This window comes from Aricia agestis, chromosome Z, assembly GCF_905147365.1.
Source record: "Aricia agestis chromosome Z, ilAriAges1.1, whole genome shotgun sequence".
In the NCBI taxonomy this organism is placed as follows: Eukaryota; Metazoa; Arthropoda; class Insecta; order Lepidoptera; family Lycaenidae; genus Aricia; species Aricia agestis.
This window is the reverse complement of record NC_056428.1, coordinates 8,698,658-8,722,580: the sequence shown is the minus strand read 5'-3', so window position 1 is coordinate 8,722,580 and position 23,923 is coordinate 8,698,658. Positions and strand designations below refer to the sequence as shown.

Below are 23,923 nucleotides of genomic sequence, written 5' to 3'. Positions count from 1 at the left end.
CGCGGGCCACATGCGGCCCGCCGTCTGTTACCTTGTGGCCCACGGCGCCGAGCACATTTTTTTAAAGTAAAAAAGTTAATACTTAAATTACCTTATCATACCTACTATAAAAAGAAACAAACACTGAAATAAAAATGTGTCACTTAATATAACTATTTTATTCCTAAGAAATTATTAAAAAAACTCCAAATATAATGCTTTTTTTGTGCACTGCTTAGTTAGTGTGTGTCAGATAACTCTGCGTGTGACTGGGGTGTTTTCTTTGCTTATTTCAATACATTTTTTGTTCTAAGCTCTAACTAAGTTCTAATAGGAAAAATTTGTATCCGATTTTGACTATACGCATACTTATCTGGCGCGCACTATGAGTATACATAAAATTTGGTAGTGCGGCTCGGGGTAAAATTCTACTTCCAAATTTTGGCCCAAGTGTTGGAAAGTTTGGCCATCCTTGGACTCTAGGCGCTAGGCTTTAAAATTAGAAGCCAACAATGCAATTGACTAGTCTAATTTTAAGTGTAAAAAAAACCAATGGTTGTACATTAATCTGTCGTGTAGTAGTTGCTAAATTACGAAGTCTGACTTTATCTAATAATAGAGAAAGTAGGGGTTTAAAATGTAGATGGAAAGAGGATTCAAATAGGATAATATTGAGGTTTTTAAATAACTTTAAAATATTATATGTTAAGGACATTTTTATTTAGTTACAAATTACAATAACACATAACACCAACACATTTATAAATATATTTTTAACATATTACTGATGAGCATAATAATAAAATGTGGATAGCTTTACAATTATTTTGCTTTTGCAATTATTATTACTTATTAGTGTAGGTACAGACTACAGACTAAAGTACTAATTTATACATTCTTTAGGTGTAGGTAATTCATATTACATAAGTATTTTCAAGTAGATAAAATATAATATGATCTAATATCTTATTTTATATAAATTCTTTTTAATAATTATAATTATCTAGATAGTATAATTAGGGTCAATTTATATTAGCGCAGAGTCGAAGCGCATCGAAGCGAAGTACAAAACCGAACATAGCAAATCCAACATTAACTTACGCGTACCCTAAGCGCACACAAATTACATCTGAGAATTCTATAAGGCGCGCGCGCATCTGGCGTATCCACGTGAATTCGCGCGCATGCGCCCGACCAACATTGATTGGTCTCGCAAAAGTAATGTGTGCGTTACCTTCTGGAGTTAAGGTTGAATTTTCTGTGTTCAGTTTTTGGGAATTCGCTTCGCTGCGCTTCGACTCATGCTCTATTATAAATTTATATTTGAAAGTGCTTTTCTAGCTTTATAAGTATAAACTAAGTATATTAAATAGGGAAAGATTTCATTTTTGTCAGAATATTGACGGCAGCATTACAAAACTTAACTTATTGTTAAAATATGTAGTTTAGAAAGAGCAACGGTTTTGTTTATAAAAGCGTACAATGAAATATTAGTGTTACAGTGAGAAGTAGGTAGTATGGCGGCTGTATACACTCGACGAGAGCCTCTCGCCGAGGTCCTCGGCCGTACATGCTTGCTGTATTCCTCGCGAGAGCCAACGAGACGAGGACGAGAGCGCCCTGACTACAGCCGCCAGTAGCAAGAGATTTGAGACAGATTTGATACAATTTTTTGTTAATTTGTTTAAGCTCGTAATTTTGATATTACGAGGCAGCAAACTTGCCTATTTAGGGTATTAGCGAGGCCAATTTTTAATAGGGAACCGATTGTAGGTAAGTTATACCTATATCATAGGCCGTAGAACCTTACAATGCATCTAATATCGAAGGTACAGACTTACATTTGATCGTGCGGCGATTGGTAGGTATGCCGAATTCTCATTTATTGATAAAATCAGCCCTAATCTAAGTCAAGGTCATACAATCACACATTGAAAGAAAGACTGTTCGAATGTCGGACGATTGGGAGAGATTCGCATTTGAAGACATGAATGGTTGAAGTAGGTAACTAATAATAAACGACATAAGTGCAATTACTCATTTTTGCCCTTTGGTATTATATTTTGAACAATCCTTATATTATGTTACCTACTTCATCATGTAGCTAATATGTATCTAGCTGTACATAAAATCCACAATTTTTCGATTTCAAATTGTTTTCCCTAAAGCCTCCATTTATGCACAAAAACGGCAAATTGATAATTATTACCCTCTAACCTCTTCATCCACTCATGTCTTCATTTATTGGTGAAATCTGCTTGGTCAACTCAATCATCATTCACCCGGAGACATTAACCGGATTTACACGAGCTTGCCGAACTTCTCGACGAGTCTCGTGACGTATTTCCGGAGGAGGTCCTGCCGCATGCGTCCGACGTCCAACACTTCCTCGTGGTTGGCTTCTCCGTCGGTGTCGTAGCTGGTCACACACTCGTTGGTGATGAGGGACAAACCGAACACGTTCATGGCGCAGTGGTTCGCTGTTATCACCTGAACAAGAAGGTGAAAGAGGTTAGTTTTTCCCTGAAATTTTTTCTTTCCAACAAAATTACTAAGGGTTCACTGTTTAGCAAGGTGGCGTGGAAATTTAAGTACCTATAATATGTTGCTAGAATTATATAAACATATCTATCTGTAAGGCCAACTACCTATAAAATTTTCCAGGAAAAATAAAACTAAGACACTCAAGTATCGAGTGCGAGTACATGCATAAAATTGTAAAATCAATGCTTTCTTTTTCAGTCTAGAATTACTGCCGCACTCAGGCCGTATTTTTGGTCAGTACTTAAGATGCGACCGGGTCTCAAGACGCGGTTCGGCTCTGTGATTAGACCTGATAGCCGACCAAGAACCGTGTCTTGAGACCGAGATGCATCTTGAGTACTGGCCAAAAATACGGGCCTCAGAGTGGAACATCATTTACTAATTCAAAATTTTGACATAAGCCCCATACATTATCTGTCATTAAATTGAAGGTTAATCACAAGTTAGTCTTATTTAAATGTCTCTGAGTCAATGAAAGAATGCTCTGAGTACGGCGGAGTGGCAAAATATGTACCTATGTACTTGACAGGCGGTCGAATGATCCATTATCAACGGCAACATTCCCAACACTTTAAATATGATCTAGTCTCTAGGGCCTGTTTCACCACTTCCTGATAAGTGACGAATAGGCTATCCACCAATTAACTTGACAGATCTAGTATGGGGAATCTGTCATAAAAGTTGTAAATAGCCTATTCGGAACTTTATCAGAAAGTGGTGAAACAGGCCCCTACTGATACTAGTAACTTAAAGTATTGTGAATGTTCCTGTGGTTATGGATTTCGCATGTTGTAGTGCCTAATGAGTAATGAACTAATGACTAATGAGTAATGGAAATTATACTATATGTATAGTTTACTGTGAAATGTGCTGAAAGAGCAAATATTTTTTTGGGATTTGTATGGGAAAGCACTCGAGTGACAATATGTTTCCATACAAAAGTGAAAAAAAGTTACTCCCTCAGCGCTGCTACTTTCACCTTTCACAGCGAACTCTATACATATAGGGGAGCCACAACCTACTCAGTTTTGTCACACCCTGTTTTTCTCGTACGTACCTCATGCACAGTGGACATGCCCACGGCGTCGACTCCAACCATCTTCAGCATGTTGAGTTCGGCCACGGTCTCGAAGTTGGGTCCGCCAAGACACGTGTACACACCCTCGCGAACTATGTCCTCGATGTTCTGTTCCTTCGCGACCTGTTGATGTGAAGGAGTACATTAACGCTGTCGCCAAAAAAAGCATCCTATATTAACTAACTAGCTGTTGCCTGCGATTTCGTCTGTGTCAGTATACATATTATAATAACAAACATAACTTCGTAAATTTCCCCATAATCACACCATTTTCCACTGATTCTTATACCGATTCGTCGCAGTGCAAAGGTCATAGCACACATATCAACTAGGAAAGGGATCGGCACCGTATCGCCTCGAGCCGTTCAAGCCCTACTGCAACGCACACTAAGCGGAACCGTAACGTAATCGCCTCGCCTCGGAAGGGGACAGCGGTCGACGAGCCGTAAGCGAGGCGTCGCATAGCCGTAGCCGAGTTGACGTACAGGCGCTACTAATACGCTTTGTTAATACGTGCGGTTGACGCCTGGTTGACGGCTGGTTGACGGCGAGCTGAAGGCGATACGGTGACGATCCCTTTCCGAGTTGATATGTGTGCTGTGGCCTGTGACCATAAATCACATTAAAGCTTTGCCTTTCCTAATAAATGGAACATGCAAGACTGGGTTATGTCAACTAGCTATTAGTCGTCCAAGCATGGTTTTGGCAATAAATAATATAATTTATCAGAAACATGGCGGTTTGAGGTTAATCTTTCTGCGTCGTGTATTTAAATATTTAACAGCTGGATAGACGGTCGTAGTAAAATACTTATAACTTATGTTCGAACGTCGGAATAAATAAAAGTTAATTCTGTGGCTTTTCAAGATTATGCCCAAAGACACTTAATTAGAAATTGACCTTCGAAATGCCTTTCAGACGATCATTAATTCTATTCACGGATCAAGGAAAATTATGCGCATAATGATAGAAAATGTCTTAGATGTTTCATCATTATTGACTTCCTTTTCCTATTCAAATAATGTTGGTTCATCTCGACCTCCGATAACCTTCTCCGTAGGCATGTAAATGAATTTCGCTTGTTTGTCGAATACGTCAATATACGTATTGTTATGATGCTCGTGTTATCATAGTGTAGATATTCAAACACGCATGTTTGAACAACCGTAGAAATATCTATGAATCAGCGACCACATTGGGTTATGTGGTCGCTGCTATGAATGGTTAGACAATAGACATGTTTATTATATACTTCCTACAGTAGCAAATATTATATTATTATCTAAGGTTGGTTTGCACCAGAGGCGTGGTTAAGGTTAAAGTTATGGTTGTAGATAAGGCTAAATTTAGCTTTAATTTTAACCTTAACTTTTATCGGAGAAATTGACAGATGACAGCTGGTCCAACAAGGTTATAAATGAACGTAGGCGGTGGCGCTGCTGGTAAAGGAGAACTGTCAAAAATGGCGTTTTTGTATGATGACAGCGTTAGTTCCTTTTTTTGCCAGGCGCATTTAAAAAGTGCTCTATGGTTATGGTTAAATATGCCGTCTTGATGGCCTCCATTTTTAACTTTAACCAAAGATTTGACATTTTTCATTGTAGTTAAAGTTATAGTTAGAGTAATAGTTAAAGTTAGTTGGAGCAACCCAACCTAATTCTATAGGTACCATCGAGGAAATTCATTCTTAGGCAGTTGACAGAGCAACGTCATTTGGTTGGATCATGTCAATTCATTCATTGTTATATAATTACTGGCTGTCCCGGCAATGTTGTTTTTCCATAATAAAAAGTGTAATTTCGCCTGTGATTTCGCCCCCGTATTATTTCACAGTGACTAAATAAGTATGTCACGATGGCAACGTCCATCACTATCCCGTCTCACAAACAATAGTCGCCGTCAGTCTCGAGTTTTAAAATTTACTATTAATTCAACAAATGCACTTATCAATAAAAAGTACCCAGTAGCCGATTCTCAAACCTACTGAATATCAATAATATTCTACTTATACAGATATGTTACGTCCATACTATTTTCCAGCTTAAATCTCTTCCGAACAATTTTCAAATTCAAAATTGCAAACATTGACAAATTTGACAGATAAGTGAAACAAAAGATACGAAAAACCATTTACATAAAAGAGACAGTTCCATTTTTAAACGTCGAATCGTATCGCTGTCTCTTTCTTCGCCTGAGCTATGACGAAAATTCGATTTTTTCCAGATTGTTCGAAAAAATAATTGAAAATGTAAATAATCGAGGTATTTAATGCAATTAAGACATGTGGTAAGAGATTCCATGTGTTTTGTTTACTTTCGAGTCATAATTGGTATATTTTCGATTCACCCACGACGTCATTTTCAATTTATTTAGGTAAGACAAGACGTGGCACGTTCGTGACTGCGCTCGATGCAGACTAAACCACAGACGGCCCAATTGGGCCGTATTTGAATCTTCACAACGCGCGCGGTAGTAACATATCTGCTTTAAGTTTTTCATCATTGCTGAATATGCATAGAGTAAAAATCAATAAAGCCATTTCGGAGGTAACTAACATTGTGACACGAGAATTTTATCTTCTATACTAATATTATAAATGCGAAAGTATCTCTGTCTGTCTGTCTGTCTGTCTGTCTGTCTGTCTGTCTGTCTCGCTTTCACGCCAAAACTACCGAACCGATTGTAATGAAATTTTGTATACAGATAGTCTAAAGCCTGAGAAAGGACATAGGCTACTTTTTTACTGGAAAAAAAGGTTGTAAGGGGGTGAAAATACGAAAATTTGTTCAAATTAAGTTAGTTCCAAAAATTCATACTAGATGGCGCCGTGCGTCTTTTACATCGCGCTAACGCTTGACTAACATCTTTCTATAAGAGGTGGTATCATCATACCTTCGAGTCCCGATTTTTTTTCGATTGTTATTTCTTTTCTACGTTATTTAATAAGTCAGTACTTAATATTATAATATACATTATACAGTGACGTAACCTTAAACCTATCAATGATAAATAGTTTATGGGTAAAGTTAAGGGGGCTAAATAAGCTTTAAAATTTGGCATAATATATAAAGTTTAATTTAAAAAAAATGAAATATTATGTGCACACTGCACAGCTGTTTTGATTTAAGGGGTACTAGGGTTTTTTTTTATAAAAGCTTTTGACACAAATTTTGTTGACATGGCGCGCTATAAACTGAAGTCCACGCGGACGAAGTCGCGGGCAACAGCTAGTAATTATATATGAGGAGGTTGTGATCTGTCGGCTGGGAGTTGGGACTAATTATTGTATAGGCACCTACTTATCTGCATTTTTATTTTTTATTTATTATCTATTGATAATAAAATTCAGTACCCAAAAATGCAGATAAGTAGGTGCCTATACAATTATTACCAGTGACGGATTAGCCCTTAATCAAATTATGTAACTAGTTACATAATATTGTAATGAGATCTATAGTTTTCAGACTTAATATTCAGACTTTTTGCATATGTTGTGTTGTTACAACGTTAAGTACCTACCCCATCAATATCGGTTCTACCCTTTAACTTTGAAGATAACAGAAACAATTTGGCATTTCATTATAATACTAGCTGTTGCCCGCGACTTCGTCCGCGTTAGCATAGTAGACCACGTCCCAAGTATTATTGTACAAAAATATTCAATATACAGAATTGACTTTCCTTTATTAATTAATAAATTAATAAAGGAAGGTCAATTCTGTATATTGAATATTTTATATTTAGATGTTCCGCGCGGCTTCACCTGCGTAATTTAGGAATTTCACGCCACCGTACATTTTTCCGCAAAAAATGTCCTATGTCCCTTTACGTTGTCTATTCATGTTTGCCAAATAACATAAAAATTGCTCCAGTAGTTCTTAAGACAATAAGCAATTTCATATAATTTTCCCCGTTTTTTCCACATTTTCCTCTATTTCTTCACTCCTATTAGTCTTAGCGTAATAAAATATAGCCTATAGCCTTCTTCGATAAATGGGCTATCTAACACTGAAAGAATTTTCAAATCGGACCAGTAGTTCATGAGATTTGCGCGTTCAAATAAGCCGTTTCAAATAATTTCTCCCTGTTTTTCCACATTTTCCCCTATTTCTTAGCTTCTATTAGTTATAGCGTGATAAAATATAGCCTATAGCCTTCCTCGATAAATGGGCTATGTAACACTGAAAGAATTTTTCAAATCGGACCAGTAGTTCCTGAGATTAGTGCGTTCAAACAAACAAACTCTTCCGCTTTATAATATTAGTATAGATTTTTCCAAATTTTCCTCTATTTCTTCGCTCCTATTAGTTTTAGCGTGATAAAATATAGCCTATAGCTTTCCTCGATAAATGGGCTATCTAACACTGAAAGAATTTTTCAAATCGGACCAGTAGTTCCTGAGATTAGCGCGTTCAAACAAACAAACAACCAAATTCTTCCGCTTTATAATATTAGTATAGATTAGTATAGATAAGTAATAATCTTACCTCTTTCGCAATATTCCTATATTTGTAGTTGTAAGCCTTGTTCATGGGCGGAAATCGCGGACCGAATCTCTCATCATTTGGTCCATGTAGGGGGTTGTTGCCAGCAAAGCCCATCATGTTGATATGGTCCTTGACGATCATGAGGTCACCGATCTTGTAGTTGGGATTGAGACCGCCGGCCGCGTTGGTCGCTATTAGGGTCTTGACTCCTAGTAGCTTCATCACTCGAACTGGTAAGCAGCACTGAAAACAATGGTCAATGATTGATCTCTTGGGTATTTTACTTAGGCATGGTCTCGTCGGCAGACAGTGGGAAAATTATGATGGTGTATCCTTTAGTAGATAAGCTAAAATTGTAGAGAGTAGAAGCATTTGAATACCCTTAAGAGTAAACAAGTAAGTATAATTATTAGTTAAGTAGGTCGAGACTAGAGTATCGTATTAAGTACTAAACTATAATAATTTAAAATGGTTGCCGAAAATAAGAGTTTGCAATCATTATGGTATGATCGTGATTTTGTCATAACTTAGGTAATATTGTAAGCGATTTGGTCCTTCGCTATAGTAAATAGGAATTCCGTTTCTGTTGATAGTTTAATCAACTCCTTGGCTTTGAACGATAGTGTTTATTGACAAAAGTATTGGAATATTTATCATCGTGTTTGTGTAATCAGTGGAAGGTTTGCGCCGATAACCCCTCTGCTGGGGGTCGGCCACTATCTCTTACATCACCTCATGAAGTGATGTTGATTTAAAAATAAAAAATGATTTAATTTGAAAAAACAGTTTTATCTGTTACTGTAATTTGGGGCAGGGAATGTGTTTGTTCAATTAAATAGACGTATTTTGAGATACTTTACAATCAATCTTGAATGTATCTTTTACTCGATGTTGCTAGCAACTTCGTTACGCCGATGACCGACAACTACCTATTTATTCATAGCAAACTTAAAAATTTGTTGTTTAAAGGCGCTTAGGTATGAATAGTTATATACAGACAAACTTTGACATTATAAATATAAATATTTAATATTGAACAAATACGAAAAGAGGTTGAACAGCTGATGCCCAAAGAGAGGGTATTTAATGTATCTTGTAATGCTGAAAATTGTGTTGCTCTATGTATAAAATATATTAAGTATAGGAGGGGGATTAAACGCCTCCGTGGTTCAGGGGTGTAGAGCACGGCTCTTGACTCGGAGGTCGTGGGTTCGATCCGCCCGTTGGAAAAATGTTATTTTTAAGTTTGGTCGTCCATCCATTCATGCGTCGTATGGGCATGTAAAAAATCGGCCCTGCGCCTAATCTCTCGCCAGTCGTGTCGGTCTTCCGTCCCACTGGGTTATAAGAGTAAAAGGAAAGGAGACGCTTGCGTACTGCGCACACTTGGGCACTATAAAATTATTTTTATTTTTTACTAGCGACCCGCCCCGGCGTCGCACGGGTATCAAATATATACTTAGCCACTGAAAAAATGATTAAAAACGATACCCTATAATTCTTCACGTGGTCTACTTCTTATCTGTGCCTAATAACATAAAAATTGCTCCAGTAGTTCGCGAGATAAGCCCTTTCAAATAATTTCCCCCGTTTTTTCCACATTCTCTTATTGGTTTTAGCGTGATAAAATATAACCTATAGCCTTCCTCAATAAATGGGCTATCAGTGATCATGACCAGTAGTTCCTGAGATTAGCGCGTTCAAGTTAGTTTTCCTCCGTTTTTTTTCCACATTTTCCTCTACTTCTTCGCCTTTCTCGATAAATGGGCTATCTAACAATGAAAGAATCATCAAAATCCATTGCGTGGTTTTAAAGATTAAAGGGAACAAAGGGACATGAGGGAAAAAAAGCGATTTTGTTTTATAATAATAATGTATAGATAAGGAGGGAAATTGCTGGAGCTGGAGGAGGAAGGAAATTGCTGAAAATGATCTGTCTGGCTTTTTCCAACTATCTATCAATTATTTACTCATGTCAAAAAGAACAAGCTTGGTAATCCCTACCTTCCAAAGCGGGTATCCCTCGTAATAATGGAAGCGGCCCTGCATGGCGACGACGGGCACGTCACCCAGGCGCCCGAACACCAGCTGCCCGTGGTGTCCCTCCACCGTGCTCACAGGGAAGTTGGGGATGTCCTCGTACGGGATGCGGACCGCGTCCGTTATGCTCTCCGCCAGGGATCCTGTTGAAGAATATGCTGAGTATTACTAACGCAGCAAACACGCTAAGAATTTAATTAATGAAAGTGCGCGTTATATCAACATTGAGTTTCTATACTTCTTATTATGAAAACAGATACTTAATAATAGTACTTTCGGTATATTATGTAAAGTGGATAAAACGAAAAAAAAAAATTTTTCAACCAGAAATCAAAATAATACCTACATAAGTCTGAATTAGGTATCTAGACACTTTCCTGTTGTGCGACCAAATTGTTTCAGACAAACAAACAATTCCGTTATGTATAATCTCCACCTGATACGAGGGCTGCAGCCTTTTAAGTTTTGTCGTTTGGAATAAATACAGACAATCTAATAGATTATCACCATTTATTGTTTTTTTAAGAGGAGTCCACATCGCCGTTTTTCCATACAAACGCTGTCCCCTATTTCCTCCCTGAATAATGCCGGTAGAGTTATAATTTTTTCCTGAATATCTATGGCCACTATTAGCATGTCCCTATGTTTTCTTTTTTTTCATAATTTTATTATCAAAAAAGATAAGAACGTCCAAAAACCTACAAAAATGGCAAAATTTTCCTCTGTGTTCAAACACCCAGAAAACAAAACTGGCTAAAATATACAAAAAAAAAAAAGAAAAACATAGGAACACAGCTCAAGCCTCGCTTTAATTCTTAATGAAAAAAGTACTTAAATCGGTTTAGTTTTGGAGAAGGAATCAGCGGACAACGAATCGAAGATTTTATGTTCTTTTATTAGAACTTTTGTCGTGTTGCCTCTATCGCGCTCTGCGGTGGGAAACTTGAGATTGGTGAGACAGCAATACATTTTCAAATACCTATTTTCAATTTCTCTCGCCCCTGGTGTATCCTCTTAAGGATTCTTCGCGATATTTAAAATGCTTTTGCATGCGTTCAAACCAGTTTTTAAAACATTTATTCCAGTTCTAAGTTGGGTAGTCAAAATGGCCGATATTTACGCGTAAACAGCTTCTTCAGGTGAGCTTAAACGTTGGCCACAAACACTTTGCTTAATTTTGTGGAACTTATTAAAATCCTTAGGGCTCAAGCCAGGGCTGTAAGGCGGATGATCTAAAATTTCAACGTTTTGGGCTTACAAATACATCTTTGTTTGACCGGCGATGTGCGAACATGCGTTGTCATGGCCAGGAACATACGACGTCTTGAATCGTTTTTTTCGAAATTCGGTGATGACTTTTGGCAAACAAGCTGTGGTATACGAGTCAGCGGTAACCGTTTTGCAATCTTCGAGTACAATAGTGGCGATGTGACCACCCTTTGTCACAACTCACAATCGAGGCAAACAATTTTTTTTAAAGTGCTCTGTGAGTCCATGACTTTGGTCGATTTTGGCTCATTCTAGAAGACCCAGACAGTAGAATTTGGATCATAAGCATATATCCAAAACTCGTCACCATTGAGCAAATTATAAACGTGCTTTGACTCTCCTCGGTTGAATTGCTGCAGAGTTTTGCGACAAACACTAACACGGGTTGTTTTTGGTCGTCGCTAAAGAAAACAAGGTATCTAATGGGAAATCACCATTTTTACTCCAAGTTTTGCGTGCAAGATTTTTTGGACACTGGTCCCTGAAATGCCTATGGATGCCTCTATTTCGCGATATATCACATGACGGTCTTCGAGGATTAGCTGCTGCACGGTTTCAATATTCTCTTGCGTTACGATGGTTTTTGGACGACCATCACGTGGCTGGTCACTGAGGCTAGGGTGTCCACTTTAAACTTCTAAATACCAACATTCTATAATCCTCAGATATGGTCTAGCATCACTAAGTACAGAAGTGTTCTCCTCAAAACGCCGAAGTCGCGATAATCAACTTCGTTAGTTGTAAAAAATTATCGCACGGAAATTTTCCTTTAACATTTCCATTTTTACAACCTTTGAATAGACGATACAAGACTATTTGACCAATCTGAATAATTTCTTTTGTTTTTGAAATCCAAAGTACAAGGAGATTGAAATCCCATACGGTTTTTTTTCAATGATCGCGGGAAGCTTACAAACGACAGAACTTAAAAGGCTGCCCTCATATTAATAATGTGCCAACTATGTTTTAGTGCTTGGAGCTTAGTATTTTTTTAAGAATACCTATAAATAATTGAGCATAGCAACAACACAACGTGATCACGTTCTAAGAGCTGCTGCTGATTTCAAGTATCATAATATTAATACGCGAACGAAAAACTTTGTAACCCTTTTTACGAAAAATAGGGAAACGTAGGTGCATGAAATTTTGGTAGGTGCATCGAGCTAATATTATTTTGAAATTATGCTTTTATCATACATTTTTTTAAGAAATAAAATATTACACACACTACAGCACACACACATGAGAAATGACATATTTTTGAGTGACAAGCCTATACATACGAATTATACTCTTTTATTTATGGTTGAAGTTTGTTGACAAATGACAACAAGTTGACAAATTGAAAATGGATTATAGTTTTTTTTATTGAATCTTTGATACTATTAGACAATGCTTACACGGCCAGTCTGAGATCAGCTAAGTCCCAGAGACAAGAGTTGAAAAGAAAATGATAAAGTCAATATTTTTTACAAAATATAGGTAGTAGTCCTAATGTCGTTGAAACTAAGGTCGAATTTCGACCATTGGGCGATCTCTAGTTCTACTAAATATGGTGGCAATGGTCAAAATGTGCATATGTACCGTCTCTCCAATACGCACCCATCCCGGATCCGCAAATGATCCCAATGGTGGGCCGCAGGGGGGTCCTCTCCAGTAGGAAGTTCGCTGTCTCCTGAAGCATTTCATATGAGTATCTGAAACAATTACAAAATACAAATAAAAAATCTTGATTATCATGATTCATGAATAATTACATTTTTTTTCAAAGCCTGTACGATATGGGGGAATTATTACCGAATAATAATAAAAGGTTAGGGAAAAAGTCTTTTCGCATTATAGTATGTATGAACTTGTCATAAAATCTCTTCGGATATACCAATTGTATCTGGCTGATATTCTAAACTGAGATCAGGTAATGTGAGATTTTCATTTGTTTTTCTTATTGAAAATGAGTGATTCTAATGAAGAAATTCGATACATTTTAAAAATTTTATTACAAAAAAGGTAAAAATGCTACACAAGCCGCGAAAAAAAATTGTGACGTTTATGGACCAAATGCAGTATCTATGAGAGTAGCGCAAATTTGGTTTAAGCATAAACCTATAATGCTATATTAAGTCTATGGGATTAAGCGTTTTCAATCCGGAAATTTTGATATCAAAGATGCACGTCGCTGCCACATCGCTGCGGTCGCCCTGTTACGGACAAAACTGATGCCATTTTTGACAAAGTGGAGCAAGATCGGATATTAGTAGTTACGATGTAGCTGAAGAACTAGGGATTGACCACAAAACGGTTTTGGCGCATTTGAAAAAAGCTGGGTACACAAAAATGCTCGATATTTGGGTGCCTCATAAACTCACTTAAGGAAACCTAATGAACCGTGTACTCATTTGTGATTCTATATTATGACGTAATGAAACCGAACCATTTTTGAAGAAACTGCAGTTTCTTCAAAAATGGTTCGGTTTCATACTTGTCGTACGTGATCCACTTTTCATCACCAGTTATCATGATAACTGGTGATGAAAAGTGGATCACGTACGACAAGAACGTGCGAAAAAGATCGTGGTCAAAAGCCGGTCACAGACTGTGGTGAAACCAGGGTTAACTCGCAACATGGTGATTCTGTGTGTGTGGTGGGAATGGAAGTGCATTATTCATTATGAACTGTTACCGCCAGGCAAGACCATCGATTCTGAACTGAACTGCGAACAACTGATGAGATTAAAGCAACAAGTTGAGAGAAAGCGGCCAGAGTTAATCAACAGAATTTATCATCGGGATCATCTCGGAAATTGGGAGGAGGCGAAGACGAGCCGGGTCAAAGACAAAGGGGGAGACAGCTCCCCTTTTGACTTTGACTCGTTCGTGAGATAATTGATAATTTTTGGTGTATACCAGGAATTGTAGATGGACGCACGAACTTTATGAATATCTGCTCTCCTCTATCTAAATAAACAGTTTTGCCAACACCTGCTTACTCGTCTTATACATTACATTATCTTATCGTGGTCCGCCAGACGAACATATTGACCGTTCCAAAATGACTGGGCTCGGGCATCCTTACTTAATCTCCTCATATTTTAACTTAGACTTCACAAATCCTATAGTTCAAGGCTGAATTAACTGTCATTGACACTCAACTGGGCGCTACGCTAATGACTCTTGCAAATGAGTACTGTCAATCTTTCCTAGAAGTGACCGGTATGATCCCATAATAACTTGCTTTGCTCCTTGCCTTAAGAGGATTCCACACCGCCATTTTTTCCATACAAACGTTGTCCCCTGTTTCCTCCCTGGATAATGCTAGTAGAGTTATAATTTTTTTCCTGAATATCTACGGCCACTAATACAATGTCCCTATGTTTTCTTTTTTTTCATAATTTAATTATTAAATAAGATATGAACGTTCAAAAACCCAAAAAAATGGCCAGATTTTCCACTGTGTTCAAACGTCCAGAAAACAGATTTGGATAGATTATACAAAAAAAGCAAAACATAGGAACACAGCTCAAGCCTTTTTTAATCTTTAATGAAAAAAGTACTTAAATCGGTTAAGTTTTGGAGAAGGAATCAGGGGACAACGAATCGTTGATTTTCTGGATTTTCTGCAGTTGTCTCTATCGCGTTCTGCGGTATAGGCTTGAGGTAAGGGAGACAGCTATAGATATTACACGTACTTTTTTTTCATTTCTCTAGCCGCTGTGGTATCCTCTTAATACCATAGCATAGGCTCATCACGTCAGGGACAAGTTTTTGCATTGGAATGCAGCTACTAAGGTTCAGTTTGTGTTGGTTAGTTTGAGTAATTTAATTTTGTAGATTATAAAGCTTTATTTGATAAATACCTCGATCGTGGGAATCGCAGCCACAACAGATATTCAATTGTTGTATTACTTTAATATGGTTGTTTAGTAACTGGATAAAAGAAAAGGATTTCACTGCTCACATTTAAATATATTATTTCAAACTAAAAAGGCCGGTGTGAGGTGTAGTTTAAAGGAAAATAGGAGAAACCTGCTATTTAGTAAGAATATACATCACAAATTATCGAAATGTAGAGCTATAGAATTCTTATTCTAGAATTCGTATGAAAAATGCTTCTAGCTCTATGCCAAATACAGATATTCCATCTATTGCTTTGTGATGTGCCAATTAATCTTTTCAATTAACCCTTGTTGATGGTCGTCCGCAAGTGTTCTCGATTCACAACAGGCATTTATTTTTATCGATTCTAGAAAAATCGGAGTCCCTCTGATAGAAAGAGACATAGACGGAACTTTATAGATCAGATATAATCTGAATATGATTCTAAGAACACAGAGCCAAGATAATTAATTATATTACCACATAATTTTGTGTCAAAAATGCCCTTAATTTTGATTGATAGAAATAAACATTGCCTTATTGCTCAATTTTGAAAATACTACGAAATTCTTAATAATAGTTATAGATTTTAGTAAGTAATTACTGAAAGCTTTATTGTTAAATAACAGCATCATATAATAACTTTATCGCATGTGATATATTTGAGAAGAAAATTATTTTAATAGTGTTATCCCGGAAAGGCGGATAGACCGTCTCACGGTTAGGTTAGGCCCGCATTTTCACTTTTCCCCAACCAAAGGCCGATGGACAATCATAGTCAGAGGAAATAAACTTTAAAATACCTTCACGATTTTTTGTAATCTACAGTTGGCAATTTTCTATAGTCAAGTATTAAATGATGTCTATCTAAACAACTAGACTAGTCATTAAATTTCAAACAACACTTGACAACATAACGAAGTTTAGTGACATGCCTCATGGCTTGGACCATAGTTACCTGTTTGACTGATCGAATTCCATATTATTTACGACGATTTTAAGTTAACTCTCACACAAGGTGAGCTGCTTCTCACTGCCGCGTTCGTACTAAACTAGTTATTGAAATATTATGTGTTTTAAATATTTTTGACGAATACAATACTCATTAATTAAAGAATAAAAAGTTACGAGGACTAAGCAATTTTTTATGTGGTCTAACATTTTTTGGCTATGGTCAATCAATCCATTTAATTAAGATGCAATGTGTGGTTTCTATTTAGGCTTTACTATTTGTATATAATTTAGTTTTGTATAATATATTTAAAAATGCTTTGTTTACATTTTATACCCTTTTTTTTAAATATATTATTTTATATGAAAAAAATATTATAAAGTTATCCTAGCAAGTAGCAAGCTTTAACTCTTGCTTAGTTACAGAAGTTACCTTAGGACTCTTTCCTACTTCCTAGTTTCCACTATCCTTAATGTTTTCCAATCTATTCCACTAGGTTCAAATTATATTCGATATTATTTCCAATTAACTTTATTTATAAGATAAGCTTCTGCAAGTTAAGTCCATGCTGATTCTGGGGATTGGCAGCTTGAGCTGACGCCTTGTTAGCAGCTATAATGGACTCCGCAAAAGTGGTGACTCCCGATGCTGCAGCACCGAGCACTGCATTTTCGATCTCTCCCACCACTCGTTTTTGGATGACGTGTGATGACGTCATAATATTAGCATTAGGGGGATTCCCCACGTTCGGGACTAAAATGTTATAGTGTCGTCCTTGCACCACAGGGATGGCGAGCTGGAGCCCTGAAGACATCACAGCCGGATTCCAACCCCCGACTACCACGACGATAGCACACAACACGACAAACTTCAACATAGCGACAAAGATACCAGACACAATATATTAGTATTTATATAGCAGTCTATCAGGGAAAAACCGGAGATACTACTGACATTATAAATAGTTTTTGCGATAAGGTTGTAGTCCAATAATCTAAGTGATAAATATTTTCTAAGTGATTTAGAATTTAGATTATTTGTTTGATTCGATAAAAAAGTAGCTAAAATATGCCGAAGATTTTTAATATTTCGTGCAATGAAAACTTATTAAAGAAATTATTATATACAGATTAACATTTTTCTAAGCGTACGTTTACCTTCATGACATGTTATGTCTACAATTTTATTATTAAAATGTATTACAACAATTATTTTTTATTGTTAAGTATAATTTCACACAATTTCAAACTTTGCAGACAATTTCACATTTTGCCACTGTTTAAACGAAGACAAATCTCGGACTGCACTTTTATTCTGAAAATTATTAATAGTGAGGTTGACTGTCCAGACCTTCTCCAAAAAATAAATAAATTTTACTGTACCTTCCAGATCAAGAAGATACAATCCTCCACTTACTTGTGAAACCAACAGCACTAACTATACAGGTAACTCATTCCTGGTGCGAGCAAGCAGATCTTTCAATTATCTTTGCAAAGAGCTTAGCTTAGATCCCCATACTACCAAAAGTACTAAATTTCGATCGGATTACAATAAGAGGTTTTCCAGTGGGTGACTGATAGGATTTCTATATCACAAACTTTTTATTTAATTTCATGTATAGATTTTTATTGTATAGATAATATTTCGAGTAACTACATAACAACTAGTATGTTAACGATAAAATAATAATTAAAAATTAGAATAATTAGTATATTTCAGTGTTGTATGAGTAATGTTGTGTGTACAATGTGAGGTTGTGAATGTGTGTGTTCTATTGTACTGTAAGTTAAAGCTGTTGGTTTTCCAAAATAAATACTTAAATAATGTTTAAGGTTTAAGGGAGATACCATATTATACAGTGTGTAACAAAAATAAGTGATAATACGTGTGTACGTGTTCCTTATAGAGAGTTCACTGTGAAAGTAGCAGCACTGAAAGAAGAAAATTTTCTTTTCCCGACCGTCACGAGTTTACCCCTACAAAAGTGAAAAAAAATTTTGGTCTTTCAGCGCTGCTACTTTCACAGTGCACTCTCTACAAGGAACACCTACACATCCTAAAGTCACTTATTTTTGTTACACCCTGTATACAGTGCTACTTTGTCTACGTATAGTTAGTACGTCTAACGTCGTACGTCTAAGACTTGTTTTTAATTTTTATCTTGAGGTCTAATTAATCAGTTCAAGAACGAAAGAACATTGATAATTTTTAATAACATCAACAAAAAAATACGCAGACACGAGCGGCAATGACGTCAATCTTTATTCTTTTAATGTAGAAGTTGCATCAGAAAGCTAAAGAAAATAATATTATTGCAAATAAATTATTGAGAGGAAACATTTTAGATATAATAAACTTATAACAAAAGTATCTTCTCGCATCTTTACGTTAAATACTGTTGAAACAAATTAAGCAGGAACCCAAAAAATATAAAATTACATTAAATATTAATAAAGGGTTCTGTAATCAACAAAACTTCGTTGACTACGGTACCTACCCTAAAACGGAACCCTAACCAGCTGATTTTTGGTATATATAAAACTAGCTGTTGCCCGCGACTTCGTCTGCGTGGACTTCAGTTTATAGCGCGCGATGTCAACAAAATTGGTGTAAAAACTTTTATAAAAAAAAAACCCTTTAAGTCAAAACAGCTGTGCACTGTGCACATAATATTTCATTTTTTAAAATTAAACTTTATATTTTATGCCAAATTTTAAAGCTTATTTAGCCCCCCAATTACACAACTTTTAAACTATTTATCATTGATAGGTTTAAGGGTACGTCACTGCATAGATAAAGTACTGATTTATTAAATAACGTAAAAAAGAAATAACGTAAAAAAAGACGCACGGCGCCATCTGTTATGAATTTTTGGAACTAACTTAATTTGAACAAATTTACGCATTTTTACCCCCTTACAACGCTTATTTCCAGTAAAAAAGTAGCCTATGTCCTTTCTCAGGCTTTAGACTATCTGTATACAAAATTTCATTACAATCGGTTCAGTAGTTTTGGCGTTAAAGAAAGCGAGACAGACAGACAGACAGACAGACGGACAGACAGACAGACAGACAAAGATACTTTCGCATTTATAATATTATATAGTATAGATTCTCGAGTCACTATGTTAGGCCGCGTACTCCTCCGAAACAGCTTTACTGATTTTAACCAAATTTTATATGTATATTCAGTGGGTCTGAGAATCGGCTACTGGGTACTTATTATATTGATAAGTGCATTTGTGGAATAAATAATAGTAAATTATTGCAACTCGAGACTAACGGCGACCATTGTTTGTGCGACGGGATAGCGATGGACGGTGCCATGGTGACATACTATTTAGTCACTTCAATAAAATAATACGGCTGAAATACTTTATAATATGACAAAGAAAAGTTTGCCGGGACAGCTAGTACTTTATATAATTTAAGAGTAACATTGTCCCAGAAATAGAACAATCCATATTTTAGGACCATCAAATCAAAATATGAAATATTTTCCATCTCTGTGAGCTACCACTTTCAAGATTTTTCGCAGATAAAAATGTTGTTTGTCTTATCAAAATGAAGCTACTTACAAAAAATTTGCTTAATAGTAATAAAAAAAAAACTGTTCTAGGGCTCCCTGACTATTAATTATCATCACAACCGTAAAAATCTCGTATTTTGTTGCTACTATCGTTTTATCGCTGAGGCTAAGTTAGAATGCTTTAGGTAATTTTAAAGTAGTTTGTGTAACTAAGTATAATTATTATCCTGTCGGTTGCGTGGAATTAATAGGTACTGCCTACTTAAAGAATACCTAAAGCAATGACCCCGTTCAGATACCTCGTCTAAATTCAATTCAATTTAATGAAGATCGTGTTAATGTAGCAGCAAAAACGTAGCAGATGTATTAAAATCTATCGAACGCAACGAAAACCGTAAAATACTTATTTAGAAAAATAAAGTTTACCTCCGGCCTAATACTGTAGGTAGAACTCTACTTTTGCCGTAGATTATAACGGATACTGATCTGACCTTTATTGAACAATATTTTACACATAATTTTAATATGGCATGCTTGAATTATAATATTTAAATTATATAATTTATATACAAAGATAAAAAATATTTATTTTTTCACACACAACATAGTATTTAAGATAACAGTATATTATGTAAGTTGAAGTGTGAACTAGAGCCTAAGCTAGGATACCCTGTGTTTCAGGTCTCCAGGTCAAATATACATGTGGTAGATAAACTGCGGCAGGTAACCAGTTATCGACTTCTTCAAAAATGGTTCGGTTTCATTACGATGAAACCGAACCATTTTTGAAGAAGCCGATAACTGGTGATGAAAAGTGGATCACGTACGACAAGAACGTGCGAAAAAGATCGTGGTCAAAGGCCGGTCAGCCTTTGACCTATTCTGATCAGCTTCACAGACTGTGACGAAACCCGGGCTAACTCGCAACAAGGTGATGCTGTGTGTGTGGTGGGATTTGAAGGGTATTATTAATTATGAGCTGTTACCGCCAGGCAGGACCATCGATTCTGAACTGTAACTGACGAGATTAAAGCAAGAAGTTGAGAGAATGCGGCCGTAATTAATTAACAGAAGAGGTGTGTGGTTTTTCATCACGATAACGCTAGCGGCTAGACCTCACACATCTTTAGCCCCTCAGCAAATATTACGGGAGTTTGGCTGGGAGGTGTTAATACATCCGCCGTATAGTCCTGACCTTGCACCTTCAGATTTCAACCTGTTTCGGTCGCTGCAGAATTCCTTAGGCAGTGTCAGGTTGACATCACAAGAGGACTGCCAAAACCACTTGTCGCAGTTTTTTCATCAGAAGCCCCAAAATTTTTATAGCAATGGGATCATGTCCCTACTAACAAGATGGCAAATAGTTATCGAACCAAGGGCATCTATTATATACTAAACAAACTTTATAAGAAACCTTGAATTTTAATATAAAATGCGAAGAACCTTTTTCCCCAACCTACTTAATACCAACATTGCCCGCACGAAGTATTCGTCGCATACACACATTTAGGACTAGAACTTTGCAAAATATTTTTTCTTTTATTCGTTTATAATTTGCATGTATTGCTAATTTGCTCATAATAATTGAAGCCGGGGGGCTTCAATTATTATGAGCAAATTTTTGTCAGGGCTAATGTAGACTCCCGTCTAGTTTCACGTGGACCCCTGGGGGTCCACCGTCCACCTGGACCGCTTTGGGATTCACGGGTCTAGTTAGGTAACCATAATGTTACATCAATATCATATTGACATGCAGGATAATATGAATTATAAATCGATAAAAATATTTTATCGATTATTATTAAAAGTTTGAGACGATACGGTAGTAGAATAACGTTTTATCTCGCATTATAATTATGCAAGGGTCATATTGTCACGATATTGATCCAGCCTCTTCCCTTATCTACCTAATTATTATAAATCTTTCTAGAACTAATATTTTAACGCACAAAGTTTAGTATATATAGAGGTATTATATTGAATTTTAAACTTTTAATAATCTGCGGTTTACTAACTTCAACTTGCCAGAAAGGGTTCCCAGATAATATAAACTACGGAACCCGATAAATCATAAAATAATTGCTAAAAATATTAAAGTACGTATAGATTTAAGAATACACGCTTTGTAAATCGGTTATTCAAAGTAGAAACCGAAATTTTCGAACGCTGAGTCTACAGTGATGTCTACCACCGGTTCGGGAAAGCTTTTCGATTCAACCGACAGCGTAAGAAATTCGAAAGAGTTCAACTTTTACGAAATGCATAGAAGTTGGAACATTTTGGTCTATTTTGGTCTGGACTAAACCATGTCATTGCATGCTGACAACTATTATAGGTCTACTAGGATCTCATGGCAAATCTGGTTGGGAGATTTTCAAAAAATATCCTTGATCATTGGATATTTTTTTACGTTTGCATGACAGGTATCACACACATAATCAGCCGCTGCAAGGAAAAAAAGTATCAAACGTTTTGCTCCAATTTCCCCAGTATTAGTAGCGTCAATTTCTTTTTTCCCTTCATTGCCATCAGATTCTGGTAGATAGATAGCACCTGTAAAAGCAAACATACCTCTTTTGTCCATTTTCATCAGTATCCACAACCTCCGGCAGGGAAACACTGTTTCCATTCCGAACTCTTCCGTTAATGGGGGACATGTTTAATGTTTTGGCGGACTGACAGAACACTCCGGCTGATAACCAGTAAATGAGCCGACCGGGGTCTAGGCGCCCCTTTATATGCGTTGACAAAATAACATAATTCTTTATCTACAGTAAATAAGTATCACGCAATAATTTTATTGTCTCGTATTTTTCTCGATCACTATTGTTTTGGACTTTACTTGTAATTAATAATTGAATAATCAATACCTCGATTCATTTCTTTGGTTCACTTCTTAGAAGTAAATTAATATTGTGTATACTATGTAATAATTTATATGGATTTATTATAATACTTATTATTTAATGCTTCTATCGTTGATTCTTGGAAATCTATTGTTATTCTATTGTGATGGTGAGCTTATGGGGCTTGACGGGTTAAATTTAAATTTTTGACCGTCATTCTGATACTTCTTCACGCCTTAGTTAGAATCCGCTAAAATAATTTTGATGGGCTTGGACATACTGCTGGTCTCGGAAAGAGACGTACATTTTTAAGTGCCTGACACACGTACGAACTTTAAGTAGGTACGCGGGTTTTAAGTCCGCGAACTTACTCGGCTCGCGTCAGTGACACACGAGTACACTGGGTTACCATGTTGTCGACGGAAGAAGCTTTGTGTTATTTAAGAATAATATCATATTACGTTTTAAAAACTAATAAGAAAAAACTACATCGAAAAGTTTAAGTGTATACGTACGTACATATTTTTCACACAGATGAAAACCAATTTCGGTTTCGTTTGACAGCTCGAAATTGTTGCTCTATTCCGCTAGATATATTAACTTTATGGTACCAAGGAAATTTATAGTTTGGATAATGAATTTTCTACGTCTACATGTAGGTACATCAGCAGCATCAGCTATCGATGAACACCAATAAATTAATATTTTGTTTGATAACATAAAATAAATTGAGATTTTGTTGATTATTAAAGATTTAAAATTAAAAAACGTTTTATTTGCCTGAAAAATGTTAGCATAATTTTTAGCATTAATTACAGTAAATTTTAACAGGAGCTTAGCAAATTTTGTATCAGTCGTGTTGGCAACACTGCCTGACGGCTCGCGGCTCGCGGCTCGCGACTCGCAGTGCTGCCAGACGTACGAGCTACGAGTGAAATTCCAAGACGGCGAACTTACGCGGCAATCTTTAAGTACGCGAACTTTAGGTGACATACAGGCGAGTAAGGTCGTCGAGCCATAAGTCCGCGTACTTACTCGCGTGTCTGTCATCCCCTTTATCATGGAAATATGTAGGTACGGTTTCAAGATCGAATTTCGATCCAAAAAAATTATGATACTTAAATTGAACATGCTGGACTGATCGTGATAAAATTTTAACTGACTATAATATAATATATAATATCTATGGACGCTTCACACCACGTAAGTCTGGCCCCGTGCTAAGTACCTGAAGGACTTGTGTTACAGGTACCAGACAACAGAAAGATATTTAATATATTTAATACTTTTTATACTATACATATATTTAAGATTTTTATTATATGAT

The 23,923-nt window shown here is 36.3% G+C and overlaps 1 protein-coding gene across 4 annotated transcripts; it reads right to left on the bottom strand.

The window, feature by feature from the left end:
• Window positions 1-1,501: 1,501 nt before the first annotated feature.
• On the bottom strand, window positions 1,502-22,469 carry LOC121738677 (purine nucleoside phosphorylase). 4 transcript variants are annotated; one of them, XM_042130894.1, is made up of 6 exons: window positions 22,318-22,469; window positions 12,982-13,090; window positions 10,093-10,271; window positions 8,089-8,331; window positions 3,581-3,724; window positions 1,502-2,469 (listed from the first exon to the last, which is right to left on the bottom strand). In XM_042130894.1, exons 1-6 carry the CDS (start codon window positions 22,405-22,407, stop codon window positions 2,281-2,283), a joined length of 954 nt encoding a protein of 317 aa, XP_041986828.1. In that variant the 5' UTR covers window positions 22,408-22,469; the 3' UTR covers window positions 1,502-2,280. The 4 variants fall into 4 exon arrangements, with proteins under 4 accessions (XP_041986828.1, XP_041986830.1, XP_041986827.1 ...); XM_042130896.1 differs by having other exon boundaries at window positions 13,000-13,090; XM_042130893.1 differs by having other exon boundaries at window positions 12,982-13,094; window positions 22,322-22,467.
• Window positions 22,470-23,923: the final 1,454 nt, after the last annotated feature.

Coding starts and splice junctions, on each gene's coding strand:
- LOC121738677 (XM_042130894.1), bottom strand. CDS start 22,407: ATGTCCCCCATTAACGGAAGAGTTCGGAATGGAAACAGTGTTTCCCTG. Junction 13,091..22,317: donor AAAATGGACAAAAGAGGTAT/GTTTGCTTTTAC, acceptor TGTTTCAGATAC/TCATATGAAATGCTTCAGGA. Junction 2,470..3,580: donor GCATGTCCACTGTGCATGAG/GTACGTACGAGA, acceptor CTTCTTGTTCAG/GTGATAACAGCGAACCACTG.